General features: G+C 41.0%; 2 protein-coding genes across 3 annotated transcripts in view; one reads left to right on the top strand and one right to left on the bottom strand.

Annotated features, from left to right (window-relative positions):
- The window catches only part of slco2b1 (solute carrier organic anion transporter family, member 2B1), a 40,882-nt gene that overhangs the window by 17,270 nt on the left and 5,214 nt on the right, over positions 1 to 18,398 (bottom strand). The window contains exons 2-3 of one of the 2 annotated variants that reach the window (XM_020587223.1): positions 3,283 to 3,770; positions 551 to 673 (exon numbers count right to left, since the gene is read on the bottom strand). In XM_020587223.1, the coding sequence (XP_020442879.1) occupies positions 551 to 637 (87 nt within the window). In that variant the 5' untranslated portion in view covers positions 638 to 673; positions 3,283 to 3,770. The remainder of the gene's footprint in view (positions 1 to 550; positions 674 to 3,282; positions 3,771 to 18,398) is intronic. The other variant, XM_020587224.1, reaches the window with a different exon arrangement.
- On the top strand, positions 15,221 to 16,094 carry LOC109952238 (olfactory receptor 52J3-like). Its single transcript, XM_020587216.1, is given in 2 exon segments — positions 15,221 to 15,612; positions 15,614 to 16,094. Coding segments are annotated over 2 exon segments (873 nt in total).

Below are 18,398 nucleotides of genomic sequence, written 5' to 3'. Positions count from 1 at the left end.
AGGTCGGTAATGGCCAGAGATGTCGATCGGTTCGACCTAAAACCATATTGGCAATCAGAGAGGATTTTATGTCTATCAATAAATGTGTTTAATCTGTTATTAAAGAGTTTTTCCAAGATTTTTGAAAACTGACAACAGAGAAACCGGTCTATAATTTGTTAAGTTGTGCTTATCCCCAGATTTATACAGTGGAATAACCTTTGCTATTTTCATACTGATAATAAATGAATATGAGTGCAATGCAGAAACAACCATCACCATCAAAGACAGAGAAAGTCTGAGTGATGGGTGATGCACGAAATGTTTCTATGTTGTGACCTGAGAGAACAAAACCTGAATGGACCACAGGAAGTAACGGTTCCCCAGACAACAGAAACACCTTCTGCTGCACACTAACAGCATTCCACTAAGTCTCAGAGATTAGTCGGTTTGCAGAGCTGCAGTTACATGCTGATTAAACCACTTTATATCTTGAGTCCTTTACTCTTCTCTTAGCAGTGTGTTGAAGTTAAACCCCAACAAAATCAATGAGGATCAAGCAGAGACAAACCTTGATGCTGTTGAAGGGACTCCGGCACCGAGCAGGGGGTTGTGATGCCACGGGGTCAGAGATCACTTTGAGGTCGTTGGCCACCATGGTTTAATTTAGACCACAGAAAGTGAAGAGCAGAACCTGAACAAAAGCACAGTGTGTCACAGATTAAAGGCACACTGATGTCACTGTTCAGTTCCTGATGTTGCACAGAAACATCTTCAGATCCAAGTCTGAACACAAACACATGGCGCTCTGCTCATCACACACTCCCATTGGGGCTGTTTAGTAGAAACACACTGCAGTTTCTTAGAAGCACTGAGTGTGAATGTAAGAGCTGCATGTTGAAACAAAGAGATGAGAGTGATAAGAAGAGTGAAAGCTGCTGAGGTCTGGATCAAAGCCAAGGAAAATCACTGCAGCACCAAGTGGGAGAAACAGTGCAGCAGGTTTTATGTGGGCTTAACTCACAGATAAAGAACAGTGATAACAGCAGCTAATGTACACAGAGTTGTGCACCGTGAAATATGTGACTAAGTTTACGGTAGATTACCAACTCCTAACTGTAAATTGACCACCTGCCCTAAAACACTGAATAAAGCCACAGATATTACAAAATCCAGCCAGGATGAAGAACAATAGAACAACGTTTGTACTGTAACAATAATATGTTGCACAAGTGAGTGTGTAATGTCCCTTCAGTCAGAACACACTCCCAGAAAAACAAGTAAGGCACCTTGGCTTTGGAGCGGAGAATATTTTACAGCCATTACTTGTGCTGTTTGTGTTATGACATCTGTATTTACACATTATCATGTTCAAAGTCTTAGTTTAGTACTGTAGCACATTAACTTTGCTAATTTTGCAGTAAGTTAAAATGTCAACCTGAGGATGGCGCTATACATGTTAAGTCAGAAGATCACCAAAGCTAGTTCATCCTGAGGGGAACATGAATGTGTCTCAGCCAGTTTTCTTCACAGTCTGTCCAACAGTTACAGAGATAAGTCTGGAGCAAAATGGCGTTGCTGTGGGTGTGGCCAAAAATACCAGACGAAGGTCTTTACTGTCAGCATTTCTCTTTTCAGTTGAACTGACAAAAACTGAGATTTTCTAGATTTAGTCATTTAACATAACATAAAAAAATACTGTAATATAATAATGAATGCATTAAAATGCTGAAATTGATTTACACTGTTGTGATTTACAAACGTAGACTTTATTATTCATACATTTGTCACCCTGACCAACAACTGAAGCTAACTTTGCTCCTTTTCTTCACAGAGCGCTGACACTCAGGTTACTGGATTTAAGCTGAGATGCATGAGAGAAAACAATGGAACAACAACAAGGAGGGAAAGCGAAGCAGGAAGGAAGCAACTTATCAGTAGAGGAATGTCACGGGAGGCCGGCTGGGACTCGTTTTATGTGAGCCCAAATGCAACATGCTGACCTCTGACGCTCTGTGTGCCAACACAGGGTCCGAGATCTCTGCTAACTGGTCGCCTGCAGAAGAACCAGCAGCTCAGAAGTCTGTGTTTGTGCAAAGCTAACTAATTACTAAGTAACTACATCCAGGTTGAAAATCCTGGTTGCTGCCATCTTCAAAATGCACCAGGGTGCAGCCTAATGGATGCTGAATAAATCAAAAGAATAATAACCATTGTTTATTATCTGTGAATAATTCTAGCTCTATGAGAGAACGTTATGGTCACTTGTGTTTGTTTTTGTTAAAATTTTCTTTAACTTACAAGGTTGTCACTGGTAAAGTGCACATCCTAAATGTTATACCTGCATGTTAACATGCTGATGTTAGCATTTAGCCTCACTGAGCTGCAGATCGTCCAGGCTTGTTTTGTTCCTACAATAAGTTTTTATTTTTCAGGATTCATAAACAAAGGTTTATTGTTGTCTACTGGGAGATCTGGAACATTAAGCAAAACTATGGCAGGAGCCAGGTAGTTTGAGCAAAAAGGGAACTCTGCCCTGACGACTACAGTGAGATGCTATGTCCCATCAGAGACCAGACTGGAGCAGAGGCCAGTGCAGCAGGGGGCTACCCCCACAGCGAACGGATGAAAACCATACTGACTGGAGGTGGTTTTTCAGAGCAGCATCTGGTGGCCATTACAGGACCTCTAGTATGGTTTCAGTTTTCTGTGCATCAACTTTTCCTGCACTGATGGGAGCACCAACCAGCAGCTCAGTTTCCAAAAATTGCAAAAATATGACTGTGGATGAGTTGGACAGATGTGTCACTGAACTCTGGTGAAGCTGGTGTGCAAACCAGAGCGGGGGAAGTTTAAAGAGCTGTTACAGTCACAGTTCATTCTGACCTACTGAGTGAAGGTTGCTCCATAAAATAAAGTGCATGCATTTTATTGGCATTAACAGGAGCTTTAGTTTGCCATTTCCTTCAAGAAACAATCATCTTCATTCACATTTAAGCAGCATTACTGTGTTAAGGTCGAACCAAGAGCCTGCTACTGTGGGACATTTCTCTTACTTGTCTAAACATAAGAGCACAAAATGCAAACTGATTGATTTGATTTGATTTGATTTGATTTATTCTTTCAAACATGCAGAACAGAACAAATGACAGCAACACACACCTAATTACACTGCATCATAAACAGTTTTTCTAATGAAGTACACTACTTATTTCTGTCTGAAATGCAGAGGTACCAAGTCAAATTAAAAATACTCAAAAGTACAAGTAGTAGTACTACACTGAGTGTATGTCCAAGCAGTACCTGCAAACATCAGCACAGCAGCAGCAGCAGCGTAGGTGCATGAGCCAGAAGAGCAGAACTGTCAGTCAGTAATTCAGCTGGTTTTATTTGTTTGTTCTCTGACACTTTGCATGGTTTGATTTGGAAAGTGAGAACCAGCAACTCCTCTGCTTTTCCAAACCAGTTCTAATACAGACAGAGTCCCATTATTCCCAGTAGAAAGTCTGAATGGTCCCAGAGAGCAGAGACAAAAATTCTTCACTAAGACTCACTGTGAAGGCCGTGGCTTGGCTGCTGTTTCTCCCTTTCACTTTGCTGCAAATCAGCTTCTCTCGTGGTGTTTTACTGAACTGTCTAGTGCTTATAGCTGCTGACAGCCCTTCACTACCCCACAGCCAAGGGAAGAGGAGGGCCTGGAATCTAAACCCTCATGTTGGAGGCAGGACCAAAGAAAAGGAGGCGGGCATACACCAGGAGAGCTTCCTGACCCATGTGTATAATCCTTTAGCCTGAAAACAGAAGAAAAACCTGATTTAAAACAGGATGTTCTTAAAAAACAAAACAAAATGCAGTTGTTTCAAGAAAGTCATTTATCTGACATTTTTATCTCATGTTTATCTTTCACTGTACATGCATTAGTAAATTAGCGCATTTAAAAGTATGGTGAACTATGCATTAGTAGCTCCTCTTTGCAGTGTCCCCACAGATGTACAGATGACCATCACTGGATGGCTGCGACACTAAAGACAATGTAAAAACAGGAGTATTCCCAACCAGGTTCTGTTGTAACATGCATCGGTTTTCTATGGTTTTTAAGTGGAGTTATGTTTGTTGGTGATGGCTATCAAAGATAACGCCGTCATCAGGCAGTGTCAGTCACACTGAATCTATGCGAACCATGACGACGAGTTCTAACTCACAACTTTCAGATATATCAGATGGTTTGTTCTGAAACTGACATTCAGATTCCCAGAGGATATTTATCATAATGCTGGGAATCCACTGGCATTTATTCCCTTTAAATAAATATTTAAATTTTTTTAAACCAAATATTTAAATATAAACTAAACATATAATACATGTATACATATAAACACATGAAAACACAAACACAGTTACTCTGATTCAGGTGAATTGTTTTTATAAAAATCCATATTTTGTAAAATGTTTAACCATGTTTTTCAGCCAATGTGTAAATTTTTTTCTGGCGATATAAAAACGAATGGCTTCAGTGACTGAGGTCCCAAGTGGAAGAGGGTGGTACCAATACTTAATGTCATTAATCAGAACTATCCTCTGACTTTTCCTCCAGTGCCACAGTTTTGCTGTTGCAAATACTTTGAGTTAAGACCAAATCCAGATGTGTGGTAAAAGCCCTGTGCATCTGCTCTCACTTACCTCTGCCACTTGTTCACACTGATGCATTAATAGTTTAATTGGTTTCCTGTTTCACTCCACTTTTGACCATATTCACTGTTTCACTTTGCTTAACCTGTTATTTTTGTATTTCTTTGCTCATAGATGGGAGAAGTCCCTCCAGTTTTCCAGTTTCAGTCTGATGTCCTCACTGTAAAACTGTGTCCTCAGCAAAGATGAGCTGACCAACACTCATCTCAGTTATCACTGTCACTTCACAGCAGTGAGTTTAACACGCTGCTCTAACCCCAACGTCTGCTCCTTTTGTCCTGGGCTGCTCCTTTCAGACACTACTAAAATTGTTTTCTCAAAATCTCAAGTCTGTTTTTAGATTTTCATCATCAGTCGACCGACTATTTTCAGGGCAGCAAAAAACATCTGTATGCACCATGTCTTCTTCTACACACAAGCTACATTTAACAGCATTTAAAGCCTGATAAAGACAAACTGGTGAAAACATATTTGTGGAATAACCAAAGTCTGCTTCTTCTGTCAGTGGGTCCCTGTGAAGTTCCTTTCTGTAAGGGCTGTAATAATAAGAAAAATAGCACCAGTAAGGCTGCAAATAACTGATTTTCATTAAAATTGATCTGCAGATTATATGCTCGAGCAATCAATTGGTCTGTAAAACATTAGAAAAGAGTGGAAAACAGTCACAGTTTACACTTCCAGCACAAGATGCTTCATTAAATGTTTAGTTTATTCTGACCAGCAGTTTTTAATTTTCTTTCATTTAAGAAAAATGACAAACCTTCACATCTGAGAAGCTGGAACCATCAAATATTTGGAAGTTTTGCTTGATAAATTGTTAATCGATTAGCAAAACAGTTGTCATTTTTTATGGATGAATGGAATTAACACATTGTGGAAGTTGCAAACTATAATAAGGATAATAAACATTATATAACTACTATCAAACAAACAGCACAAATTGTGTGGGAAAGTTGTTAAATTAATCAATAATTAAACAATATAAATGCAACTTGAGAGGAGAAGCTGTTGTGAAATATGGAGCACAGTAATTTCAACATCAGGAGCTGATGGGCGTGCATGCTTCCTATTATTTGTTGACTTTCTGTAAATGTGTTCCCAAGGTGGAAACAGTGTGGGTGTGGTTACCACAGCTTCCTGTGCACACAATCGGACTCTCCACAACTCTGCTGCTGCTGATCAGTCAAAACAGCTGATAAAAGGACCTGAGCTGCAGAGCAGTCATGTGACCAGCAGGTGGCATCAAGGTCAAATCATTTTCTATCACCTCCAGTACGACTAGTCCTCTACATCTACACAGCAACTGATGGCCAGAAAGTAACTAAGTATGTACTCAGATACTCCAAGAACAGCTACTTTACTTGAGTATTTCCATTCTATGTTACTTCAAACTTCTACTCCACTGCACTTCACAGGGGAACATTGTCCTTATTACTGCACCACATTTGTCTGACAGCTGTAGTTACTGATTACATTTTGGATTAGGATTAGTTTGGTAGTTTAATGCCCACAGTCATTGCTGATAGTCTCTGTGTGGGATTTGTGCAAAAGAACAACAAATGCAGAAAATATTTAAAACTGCTGCACATGGTCAGAGCTGCACCTTGCATTGCTATTGTCAATGGGGTCATCAAACAGTGTCGGAACAGTCAGGCCATTGCATCAGCAGTCTGTGTACGTAAACACATATGTACTAGAGAACATGATGGTGATCCTCTGACATGAAGAAGAGAAAATCCCATTGACTTGTCAAGGGAACCGACATGATGCTAACTTCTGGGTTAGGCTACAAGAATACATCATCCCTATGACACTCCACATGATTAGCACACCAGCAGAGAGGACGCAAACACATCACAAGGGTAGGTAGGCAGGTAGAGCTTAACAGTTTTATGAACAAAACAAAAATAAACAAAGATAAATAAGGCTTACTGTTAGAGCAGGCAGACAAAACAGAGCAGGGAGAGACAGAGGCCAAATGCCAGTCCCAGCAGGGATCAGAGGCAGGCAAACAGTTGGATAATCTAGAGCAGCAGGCAAATTCCAAGAAAACAGTCCCCAAAACAGAGAAACTATCCAACCATGGGAAATAACTAGATAGCACTGGAAATATGGCGGCTAGAATTCTGAGGCCAAATCAGACAGTTTGGCAAAAGACGAGTGAAAAACTGGTATAAGTTCTGAGGAACTAATGAGAAAGTGGAAACAAGTGGCTAGGGTCATGTGACTGGGAACACAGGTCAAGGAAACATCCAGGGACGTCTAGAGGCCAGAATGAACACCGAAAAACTGTAGACAAGTCCAGAAAGTAGCAGAGACAGGAAAACAAAGGGCAAAGGCAGAGGGTAGATCCCAAGTCCCTTCCTGGATCGTCCCTGCATCGGTTGACCCAGAAGTCATTCCGGATGACTGAGGACATTCCAAGTCTCTTATATTGGCTTTGCAGACCGAGGAGTGAGGAGCAGGGAGGATACTGGAGGGCCATGACTGAGGACACACGAGACCATCCTTCACAGAAGTTTATGGACCGACACGCCCCTTTATTGGAAATCGGTTGGTGATTGAATGCCTCAGGTGAAGGAGAGAGAGTATGAGGGTTCCTCAAGTCTCTTATACGGGTCATAGTTTCCCTCACTTGTGTGTTTTTCTTGTGTCTTAGTCCTGACCAATAAGGTGTAAGGAAAAGATGCAAGGAATGAATGAATGAACGTTTTCTTAAGGTCTAAGAGTCGATAAAACACAACATAAATCACAGTTAAAGAGAAGAAGAAAAAAAACAAAAAAAACCTAAACATATTTCTTTAACAGAACATAAAAAGGTCAAGGTCAAAGTGTTTGTCACATGCACAGTTAGGAAATGCATTTCCCTATACAATCAAATTCTTACTTTGCTGTCCACATAATACCAGTGAAATATAAAGTAGAAAAGTAATAACAAATCTAAATAGGCAGTAATGCAAATCTAAGGCACTTTAAAGCAGCAGTGAAAGAAGCACAATAAAAATACAACAAGAACACAATATAATGCATAGAGAATATATGCTATGTGGGAGCCGTGAAGTGAAAATACTCAACAGTGAGTGTGCAATTATGCATGTGCAAAATGAGTATGTAAACAGTACAGATGGAATTACATGAGGTAGATCCTGAGTCAGCTGTTTAGGAGTCTGATGGCAGTCAAAAAGAAAGAGTTTTTCAGTCTACAGGTCATTTCACACTTCTGAGCCTCTGACCGGAGGGTAGGGGTATAAACAGTCCGTGCTGGGGGTGGGTGGGGTCCTTGAGGATGGAGGCAGCTTTCCTACGCACCCTGTGGTGGTAAATGCTCTGCAGAGAGGGCAGTGGAGTCCTTGTGATCTTCTCCTCAGTCTTTACCACTCTCTGCAGTCGTGGCTGAACAGGGACTAGAGGGTGGGACTGAGGACACATCCCTGTGGGGTGCCAATGTTTGTAATAATGCTGGCTGAAGTCCTGTTGCCAATCCTGACAGTCTGGGGCCTGCCAGTCAGAAAGTCCAGGAGCTAGTCACAGAGGGTAGGGTGCAGACCCAGTGTGCACACTTTGTGGGTGATTTTGTGGAGGACAACTATGTTGAAAGCGGAGCTGTAGTCAATGAAGAGTATCCTGATGTAGGAGTCTCCATTTTCCAGGTGAGAAAGGGAATAATGAAGGGCAGTCACGATAGCACCTGTTGGGCCAGTAGGCATAACTGCAGGGGGTCCAGGGTGTCCAGTATACTGCTCTGGATGTGGGCTAGCATCACCCTTTCAAAACACTTCATAATGATTGGGGTGAGCGCCACTGGCCTGTAGTTGTTCAGGCAGGTGACTGGGCTCTTCTTGGCAAGTGGAACGATGGTTGTGGTCTTAAAGCAGGTGGGAATGATGTTCTGGCTGAGGGAGAGATTGAAGATGGTGGTGAGAACATCAGCCAGCTCGCTGGCACATGCCCTGAGAGCCCTGATTCTTAACTTTATTAATCACTTCCAACACCTGGTCAGACAACACAAATGTGGGAAATGTAAGTTTCAATCTGGTTTAGCTTTGATAATCATAATACTACCATAACATCAAAATGAGCACCATATCTGCTGTTCTTATGTCCAAGCATTCTACTGCTATTCTACTTTATAAACAGCTGTCAAGCTTTTCAAATATCTCATCATAGTGAATGTGATTCTTACAGTTAATATTATAACACCAAGGAGCATCCAGTAATTCAATGTCTCAGTCCAGTTTCCATCCATATATTATGTTTAACTCATCCGCTGAAAGTCTGGACCAAGGAAAACAGGAGGAGAGAGAAACCAAGACAATACGTTTAAAGGGGACAGACATGGAGCTTGGCTGCAAAATATCCCACAGAGACACAGTAAACAACCAGAATGATACCCAAAACAACCACAAAGAGACTCTCTCCATCTTGGGTTTTGCATCTCTGTAGGAGGATGGGGGCCTTGTACGCACTACGTCTCTGCACAGGGGCCCATGGTGTTACACTCTGTCTGTGACTGTGATGGTCACTCATCAGAATTTCAGTATACAGTATATAACAAGAAAAATGTCTGTTTAATTTCTGAGATGTCCCAGAACCTCTGTTGTGAGGTTTTCAGTAGGAAACAGTGTGGGAACAAAAAGTTACAAGGTACTTGTGAAACATACAAAGAAACTAATGTGACCTCTTCTGTTTATTCTCCACTGTGATTGTTTGTGCCTGGTAAAGTTTGTTTCAGCTGTTGCATATTGGGAGCTCAGGGGACCGCACTACCCCCCCGTGGTCCACCAGTTTCATCACTGTGCGCTGTAGTTTCCACAGCAGCCACTAATGAACGCTAATGTTTCTGACACAAAGGCGACCACTAATGAGGTGAGCCGCTTCCTAACAAAACACTTATCAACACTTTCTGATGGTAATTAGCCCTCTGGGAGCACAGACAGAGGCCCAGTAATAGATGTTTACCAGAGCTCAGAGGACAGGAGTAATGAAAGCTCCAGGGATCCATGGGGACTCGCTCCACTAACAAGTGTGACAAACTTCTGGCTGCCAATTACATGATGTACAACATAGTAAACTTTGGTCCACAGTAAGAAAACTCATCAACCACTGACCTAAACAATGTCGATGAACCTTAACTTTCCTCTAGTGCCATCGTTTGCCATTTGAGTAGAGCCCATAATGCATATTACCATCTAACAGCCAGACTCACAGAGCACACAGTTTATTTTAATGAATCCATAAAACATATACGGCCTTGATTTTACAGCGTACTCTGAGAAAATGACCTACAGAGCGTCAAACAGAAGAAAAGGCTGGAAACACGTGTTTTTTTTTTTTTTAAATCACCAGAAAACCAGCAAAACACACCAAAAATACTCTAAAGATAAAGGTTATGTGTAGAAGACCATGATTTTGGGAAATCCATGTGTTTTGTGTCTCATACAGATTAAAAGACGAGACTGTCTAATGTAGCACAAAGACCAGCAGCTTTTTATGCTACGCTGGGCTAAACACAGTCATACTGAACACACAGGAAAAGATGAGGACTTCCAGAAATCTGTTCTTTCATATCAGTCATGCAGGGTTTGGTCTGTGGAAGAAATATTTAAACTAAATCAGTGTACTGTGACAAGAGCATCATTGTTATTTGTCACTAAAATCCTCTTGCCAGACAACTTTCAAACGATTGTTAAGCAAATCACTACCTGACAGTCGAGCTCCATGGCCAACCAGCACACAGACCTCCAGACACTGTACTTCTGGTACTGGTTTGTTCAGTTCAGTACAGTAGATCTACTGGTCTGGAGTACTGGGTGGGTTTTTAATTCTTTAGTTTGGACTAGAGTTACTTCCTGTGATCAAACCAACACTAGAATTGACGGCTGCTACAGTTGGCAGTGATGCAGGGCTGTTTCTGTTGCCACAGTTTTTTAAGCAACACTCGGACTTTAAATTACACCAGAATGTGTAACAGGGTCCCATGTACAGTAATCTCTTGTTTCTGTAATTATACAAAGTGAGTAAACTTCTTTTGCCTCCAAAGGACAGGCCCTGTGTGGTTGATACAGTGGTCTAGTGGTGCCCTGATGGGGTGCTGGCCCTTCATACCCTTTTCGCCCCACTGGGATTACAGTCTTGCCTGGATGCCATACAAATGCAGAGAAATATCATTAAACATGGTTTGTACTGGGGGTCACTGGCTGTGCACAGTGTTCTCCTGTACACCTGGTGATATGCAGGGAACGAGAGTGCAGAAAACTTCATAATTTTTAAATCATATGCCAGATGAAAAGTGGGAATGCCTCTTTGAGATACTGTATAAAACTACACGGTACTGTGTTATTCCTTTGGCTTGCACAAGGAAAGTTGTGAAAAACAGTCATGATATAAAGTTTTCTTTGAGCTTTTGAGTGTAATCAAACTGCCTTGGTTGGCTACAGTCCTCTGGGGTGACTACAGTCCTCTGGGGTGACCACATCCCTCTGAGCCAATGTCTGTTTTCATGATATTTGTTGATTGTGAACAGATAAACGTTCCTTGTTGATTCAGCTGGTGTTGGGGTGGGAGGTCCGGTTACCTGCTTGGGAGCTTCCCTGTAGAGTTCCTTCTGCCACATGATAATAATTAACAAACCATGGCTGTAGCAACAGCAAACAAACACTGGCGGAGAAACAATGAGGCCATTGTTAGGTTATTTTTTAGTTAGATAGATATTCAGAGATTTGTTGTCTAGGAATGTTTAGTGCAGACAGGGTGACTAGCTTAGGCTGTTAACTGTTCAGCCTGCAGTGCAGACTGCAGGCACGTCAAGGTTACAGGAAAAGAGCTGTTAGTGTCAACTGTAATGCTAGTCTTAATATTTGTCTTAATGTGTAAGGTTATGTCCAATTGTTTTAGATACACACCACGAAAACAACAGTCACGCACCTTGACTTTTCCTCATGTTTTGGCTAAACGATAGAGCAGCTGCAAAGCTTGCTTATCGGGTGGCGTCACGGTTTGACGCCCCTTGTAGCATGGGCTAGCCCAAAAATGATTAATATTATATAGGTTGTTGGGTCCAGACATCTTCAGCTTTTCTGCTGCCTGCAGGCAGAGGAGTGAGAGAGCTCTGGACGTGTAATTTGGCAGGCTGGGGGTTGGAAGATCTCTGGACTTGAAGTGTGAATTCTTGCCTGTGACTCTTTGAATAAACCAGCACGGTTATATTTTTTATATACTCAAGTGGTCTGAGTCGTCCCTCGGAGTTCCTGGTTTGAAAGAACCGGATGAGGCTTTATAATGGTTTTCAGCCTTTACCATATTTACATTACATTACTCATCACGGGAGGACTCAGGGTGTGACCACACTAATGCAGCTTCCATTTGACAGCACCATCTCTCTCTTCTTGATCTTTAATCCCAATATTTTGTTTCCATTCTGTAGAATGAGCCACACCAACCTCTTATCCAGTGGCTAAATCTTTAATCTTTTAATAGCAGACCTTAACAGTACTTAACCTCAAAGTCACAGCAGCCATTCCACCAACTACAAGAGGAGTTTCCCCTTACCAACATGGCTTAGATAAAATATGTTTGATAAACCAAAGACCACTGAGTGCAGTAACCCAGGTTATTAAATGCCACACCAGCCACAACTGAGCACCAAATAGCCAAAGATAGGATTTGATGTATACAAAAGCAGAAACAAGGCAGCAAGAAGCAGCAAATGTTCTGGACATACTCTATGACTTCCAGAGGGTTGATGTGCTATAAACATGCAGTTCACTATGGTTGAGCTGAACTGCTCATACAGCAATAAGTACTAGTGCAGCCACATGTGCAGGGCCACTGACTGTCACATGGCTTTAGTGCACATGATGCTACAGAACCCATGAGTGTGAAGTGCAACATCACGAAAGCAGTTTGAACCTTAACTTCACCTCCGGCGAGGATCAATTAACAGTGCATGTTAAATTCCCCACCTTTAGTAATATTAGTATATTAGTGCTATAACCACACACTTGGAAGGCATGCATGGAACGGTCTAAGGTGAGATGACAAAACTCCAAAACTCCAAAACCCTCCCAAGAATGGCACATTTCCTATATGCAGCAGAACCACTGAAAAGCACTATTTGACATATACTGTTATATTTATCTATGAACCCAGATGAATCAGGTCAATTCAAGGCCAAGAATGCTGGTGTCCAGCCAAGAATCCAGTGGGTTATCCACCGAGCCAGTTACATATTCATGGCTTTCTGAAGCAGAAGTGTCAGTTAGGAGGCTCACTGAATGATGAGCCTCGCTCAGCAAATGGTAGCTTATGACAGAGAGTGATAGGGCCGTGATACTGTTGGCCTGTCATTTATCACCACTAGCCTCTACACAACATGTCTTTCCAGAGGAGATCGTTGTTGTTACTGTGGGCAGTCAACATCCACAGAACATGATGTCTATATTTTTAAATCGCTGGTACATTTCTTTAGAAATAGCCCTTGTAAAAATAACCTGGCAACCTGGACTGTGGAAACCACCTCATCCATACCATAACCCCCTCAAATGCATAGCACAAGAACTCCCCCTCCTCACAAATCCCAGTTTAATGCCTGATCACGTGCACAGTAGTTAAAGGCGGCCAATTGTGAAGAACACAACACACACACACACACACACACACACACACACACACACACACACACACCATAGAAGTTGAAAAAGGCGATCAAAGCCAACTGGGCCTATAGGGCCGCTGCCTTGTCAAGCAGCTCAGTCATCTAATAAAAAGCATCTGCCAGGTGCCCTCTAGTCCATCTGGAGGAACTTCACGGCAACACAGGTAAACTTGACGCACACTCGGTTTAATGATGTTTTCCACTGTTCACTGAAAACTGCTGTATCTTGTTAAAGACGGCAGCACTAAGAACAGTACAGTAATAATATTTATTAGTGAAATTAATTGTAATATGATGGCAAAGTGGAAAAAAACTGAAACGATGTGGAATGTAAACAGGAATACAATGTTTTACAGCACAAATGAGCATCTGAAAGAACGTAACATTAATAATGCTGGTCATGCTTTAACTTTATATTTGTCTTGTTTGTTCTAAACAGACTATATGACAAACGTAATGTCCGCAGGTTTATCTTCCCCATTTGACGAGATTCTTTAAAGATTAATCTTATTATGTACAGTCTACTGTATGCTTTGAAACAATAAAATGAAATCAATAAAACTAAGGTAAAAAGTGAAAAAAAACTATCATGAATGTAGCAGTCAAATCCTCTACTACAAAATCAAGTATTTTATGTATTTAACTGCAGTGTGGATGTTTTTAGCAGCAGGTCTAGCAGCCTGTTTCACATTCAACCCAAACTGTTTTAATATTCACTTTAAAATCACCTTACAAAGTTTGTGGATTTTGAGTTGCACTGCAGTGAAAACTGTCTGCAGATTATTATGATTCCAACTTTTTAGTAGTTTTACAACACTGATATGCATATTTTGTTTGATTATAAAGAATGCAGTTCACTCCTAAATCACCAAACCATGATACAATTTGTCTGTACACAATAAAGTACATTATCGATGTGCTGTTGTACTGATATCGTCCTTATTTGAACATTTTAAAGCATAAAGGCTGTATTGTTTGCACTTGGTCAGTTTATGTTTTTGCCACCGTGTCTGTTATTTATTGTGTTATTGAAATTACTGAATTAAAAATTACTGAAATTTCCCAATTGAGGGATCAATACAGTGCCTACCTACCTACCTACCTATTTTTATTGGTTTGTGAGTACACTAAAGAAAATTCATATAAATTACACAAAAGAATTACACTGGAAAAAATATTAAATTGATTCACTGAATCCTCATGATCTGCTATCAGTGAAAACCTGCAAACATTACTCTACATGAAACACAGCTGACATCCTGTACAGAATCTAGAGTTACTTTTATAAAATATGTCTAAATTATGTCTGTCCATCACTTTTCCAGCTCTTACACATCCAACTGATGTTGACTGCTCCCATGTTTTCATATGTTCCATCGGATCGTTGAAAGTAAAGTAACTGTTTATAAAGAAATAAAAGGAGCTGTTAAGTAGTAGGTTGATCAAAGTGACAGCATTTCTAATATAATATTTTGTATAAAACCAAACTGTAATGACATGAAAATAAAAGCTGCAACGTCCATTTTACATGTTGATCATATTGTTGCTTTAAGTTTATGCTGCACATTTGCTGTTTGTCCAACAGTTATTTCACAGCCGTTTTCATTACAGCAGGTTTGTACTTCAAAGAATATTAGAAATGTTTTTACATTTTAGCATACATATCAGTTTGATTTAATAATTTTGGCATTTGTAACTGATTATCCACAGTAGACCTTTACTTTGAAGGAGGAGTATTCTGATTGTGTCTTGTTTAATAATTTGACTGAAGCATCATTCCACTAAAGTCTTGTTATCTTCAAATGCAGTAATATTTCTGCAGAGCAAGTCATACACTTCATATTAAAGGTCATTTACATTATATTCCTCCTCACCAGGCTTAAACTAACCCTCAGGCCTATGGAGAACCAGAGTGTAGATACAAATATCCTGCTGTTGGAGGGTCTACAGGTCACCCCTCAGTCCTCCATTCCTGTCTTCATCCTCCTCCTCCTCATCTACATCTTCATCATGGTGTCAAACATCGGCCTTTTGATCCTGATCTCCATGGAGACGAGCCTCCACCAGCCCATGTACCTGCTCTTCTGTAACATGAGTGTTAACGACGTATTCGGGGCCACGGCCATCATTCCTCGCTTGCTGGGTGACATTTTCACTCTGCCTACAGAACGACACATTCACTACATCGAATGTGTCATTCAGGCCTTTTGTGCTCATATTTATGGAGGCGTCTCTCACACAGCACTCATGATCATGGCCTTTGACCGGTACATGGCCATCTGTAATCCCATGCGTTATGTCCATCCTGTTGGGCCTCTGCATGCGCCTGTCACGCTGCAAGCGGACTATTGCAGGCCCATTCTGTGACAACGCCTCCTTGTTCAAGCTGTCCTGTGACAACATCCTCATCAACAACATCTATGGGCTCAGCTACACAGCTGTCCTGCTAGGCTTGTCTGCTGGTGGTGTAATTTTCACCTACCTGAGGATCACCATGGTGTGTCTGAGCAGCAAGAACAAGGTGCTGAACAGTCGTGCGCTGCAGACATGCACCACCCACCTGGCTGTCTACATTATTATGTACTTTTCATGCATTCTCTTTATCATTTTCCATCGTTTCCCTGATTTATCGGAACAAAGGAAGCTGGCGTCTATTGTGTTTCATGTGGTCCCTCCTGCTTTGAACACAGTTATCTACGGACTACAAATCAAAACTGTCAGACAAAAAGTTTTCTTTATGTTTACCAGGAACACGATGAAGATGATAGAGTAATAAATATTAAATGAATGAAATCTTCCCAATAATGTAACTGTTTTACATATTGGAATATTCAGGGATGCAATTAAAAACACTTCTATTTTATTTTAAAAAGTTTTTGGAATTTGTTGTTTTTAACAATGTAACTGAAAATAATGAACTGATTTGGATGAAATGTATTGGAGAGGTGGGGTATGGCTCATTGAAGAGTTGATTAGATTTTGGTGCTGATCCCTCTCATAAATTGGATGCATGAATTTAAAGATTCCTTACTATTGTGAGAGCCAGAAAGGTTCCTGACTGTATGTGGCCAAAGAGGCCGACTACACTGCTGAGCACTGAGCACATATGGAGACAAAGCCCTGGGTCAGTGACAGTTGCCTACTCATTGTCATTGGAAACCAAGTGCTGTGTGAGACAGGGACTGAAGGAGCCTGGCAAGGTGACAGCAAACCGTTGGGCAAAGATCTCCTCTATGCAGAGACAGCTGGGCAAGAGCCTGATGGCAGAGACCAGGCACAAAGGTACACACATACCCGAGCACACACATATATTCATTCTCAAATTCATATACATGCATGGCTGTGTATGTATGCATGTATATGCATGAGATTATGTAAATATAAGTATTCAGTTTATGGCTATACGGCTTCTCGTACACTAGCTGTGGTTTACTCTCTCTACAACCGGTAAACCTCTGTTTGTGGGTGCATGAGCCACACAGCAACACTGGGTTCATATGTATCCCAGTGTGTACACACCATCTCAACACAGTTTTACTGGGGGAAATGACACTCATGGGGGGAACAAAGTTTGATGCAAGACCGGCTGGCTGTCAGCAGGCAGGGTGGGGGAGGGGGTCAGACTGAACTGAAGATGTCTGCCTCAACCCGTGTAATGACCAATCTGACACCAAAACTACCTACAGTAACCGGTGTTGGGGAGCAGTGAACTACATGTAATTAACAAGTAATTTACCTACATTTTGCAGTAGCTTGCTGGCACTTCTACACTTGTATTTGTGTAGTGGCGGAACTAGTTAAATTACATTTTTGCCATTTTGTGTGGAGTTAACCATTGCAACTACAACTATTTGGGAAAGGAATGATTTCTTCATAAAGTTCCCAGCCAGTGTTGCATGTGAGCAGGTTTTCAGCATTCACAAGGACATCTGAGTGCAGAAAGGATCTGCATTTTGGATAAAAACTTTGAGAGACTGCTCCTGCGTCATATAGACAAGAGATCCTGCAATGAGAGGTAGCAATAAAAGATAGATCCGGGTATTTAGTTCAAGCTGTTTACACGGTCTAAACAGCAAGTTCATGACTGTTTTTGTTGGTCTGTACAAGTCAGATGTTGCAAAACTGACAAGTAACACAACAGGCTCATAGTTTTTAGACCAGAGGTAAAGTCAGTCAAACAGTAAAGATGCACTTATAAAAATAAAGGCCCAGATGGGATTTAGAATACATAAACTCAGTCCAGGGGCATTTTTTGCTGGCATGAGTTGCTGAAGCACATTGTTCCGAGATCAGTGACACAACAAACCCTGGAGCTCCAGGGGCCACTCATTCAGCTTAAAAACAGTGTTAGCCCAGGTCTGAGTGGGAGTGGCCTCAACAGAGGCAAGGATGAGACACACACACTCAGACACAACCTAGACGTCATGTTCTCTTTGCTCACTGCATAATGCCAATCGTACTTTTAACATATTACTGTCTACATTATAAGCTCTGAACCCAGAAACCATCTGACATGATTCAAACTCCTCATTTCTTCATTTGATTAGAATGTAGATATTTATATTTTATGAAACACTTTCTGCACAAATAATCATTATTATGTACAACATGTGTTATGTTTAGCTGAAAGTGAGTACCTTGGGATCCATCCTAGAAAAATGAAGATGATCAAATCAGATTAGTTTTAAAGGCAAACACATTAGGTTCTGAAAATAGCAGTCACATCTTCTACTGCAAAACCAAGTGGTTTGAAGTAATTCAGTTTAGATGAGATATAACCAGGCTTTCATAGGTTTCTGGACTTAAAGCTACATAGCAGAGACTTCCAACCATGAACCACTGAAACTCATGTCTGAAGTTTTCATTTTTTTAAATGGGGGCTGTTTGTGTCCTTTGCTCCTAAATCATCAAACCACGTTGCTGCCTCCGTTTGTCACCAAGACATTATGTGTGTTTTGTGCAGCTTATGTGAAAGGTTTTTTAAAAATCAATAATGATTCTCTAATTTTCATGCACATAATGATTTTATGCTGTTGCCACAGTTTTATGTCTCACTGTAATGTCCTGAGGATTCTGT

This window comes from Monopterus albus, unplaced genomic scaffold (genome assembly GCF_001952655.1).
Source record: "Monopterus albus unplaced genomic scaffold, M_albus_1.0 scaffold445.1, whole genome shotgun sequence".
Lineage (NCBI taxonomy): Eukaryota > Metazoa > Chordata > Actinopteri > Synbranchiformes > Synbranchidae > Monopterus > Monopterus albus.
The sequence above is the reverse complement of the archived record's forward strand: the minus strand, read 5'-3'. Positions and strand labels throughout refer to the sequence as shown.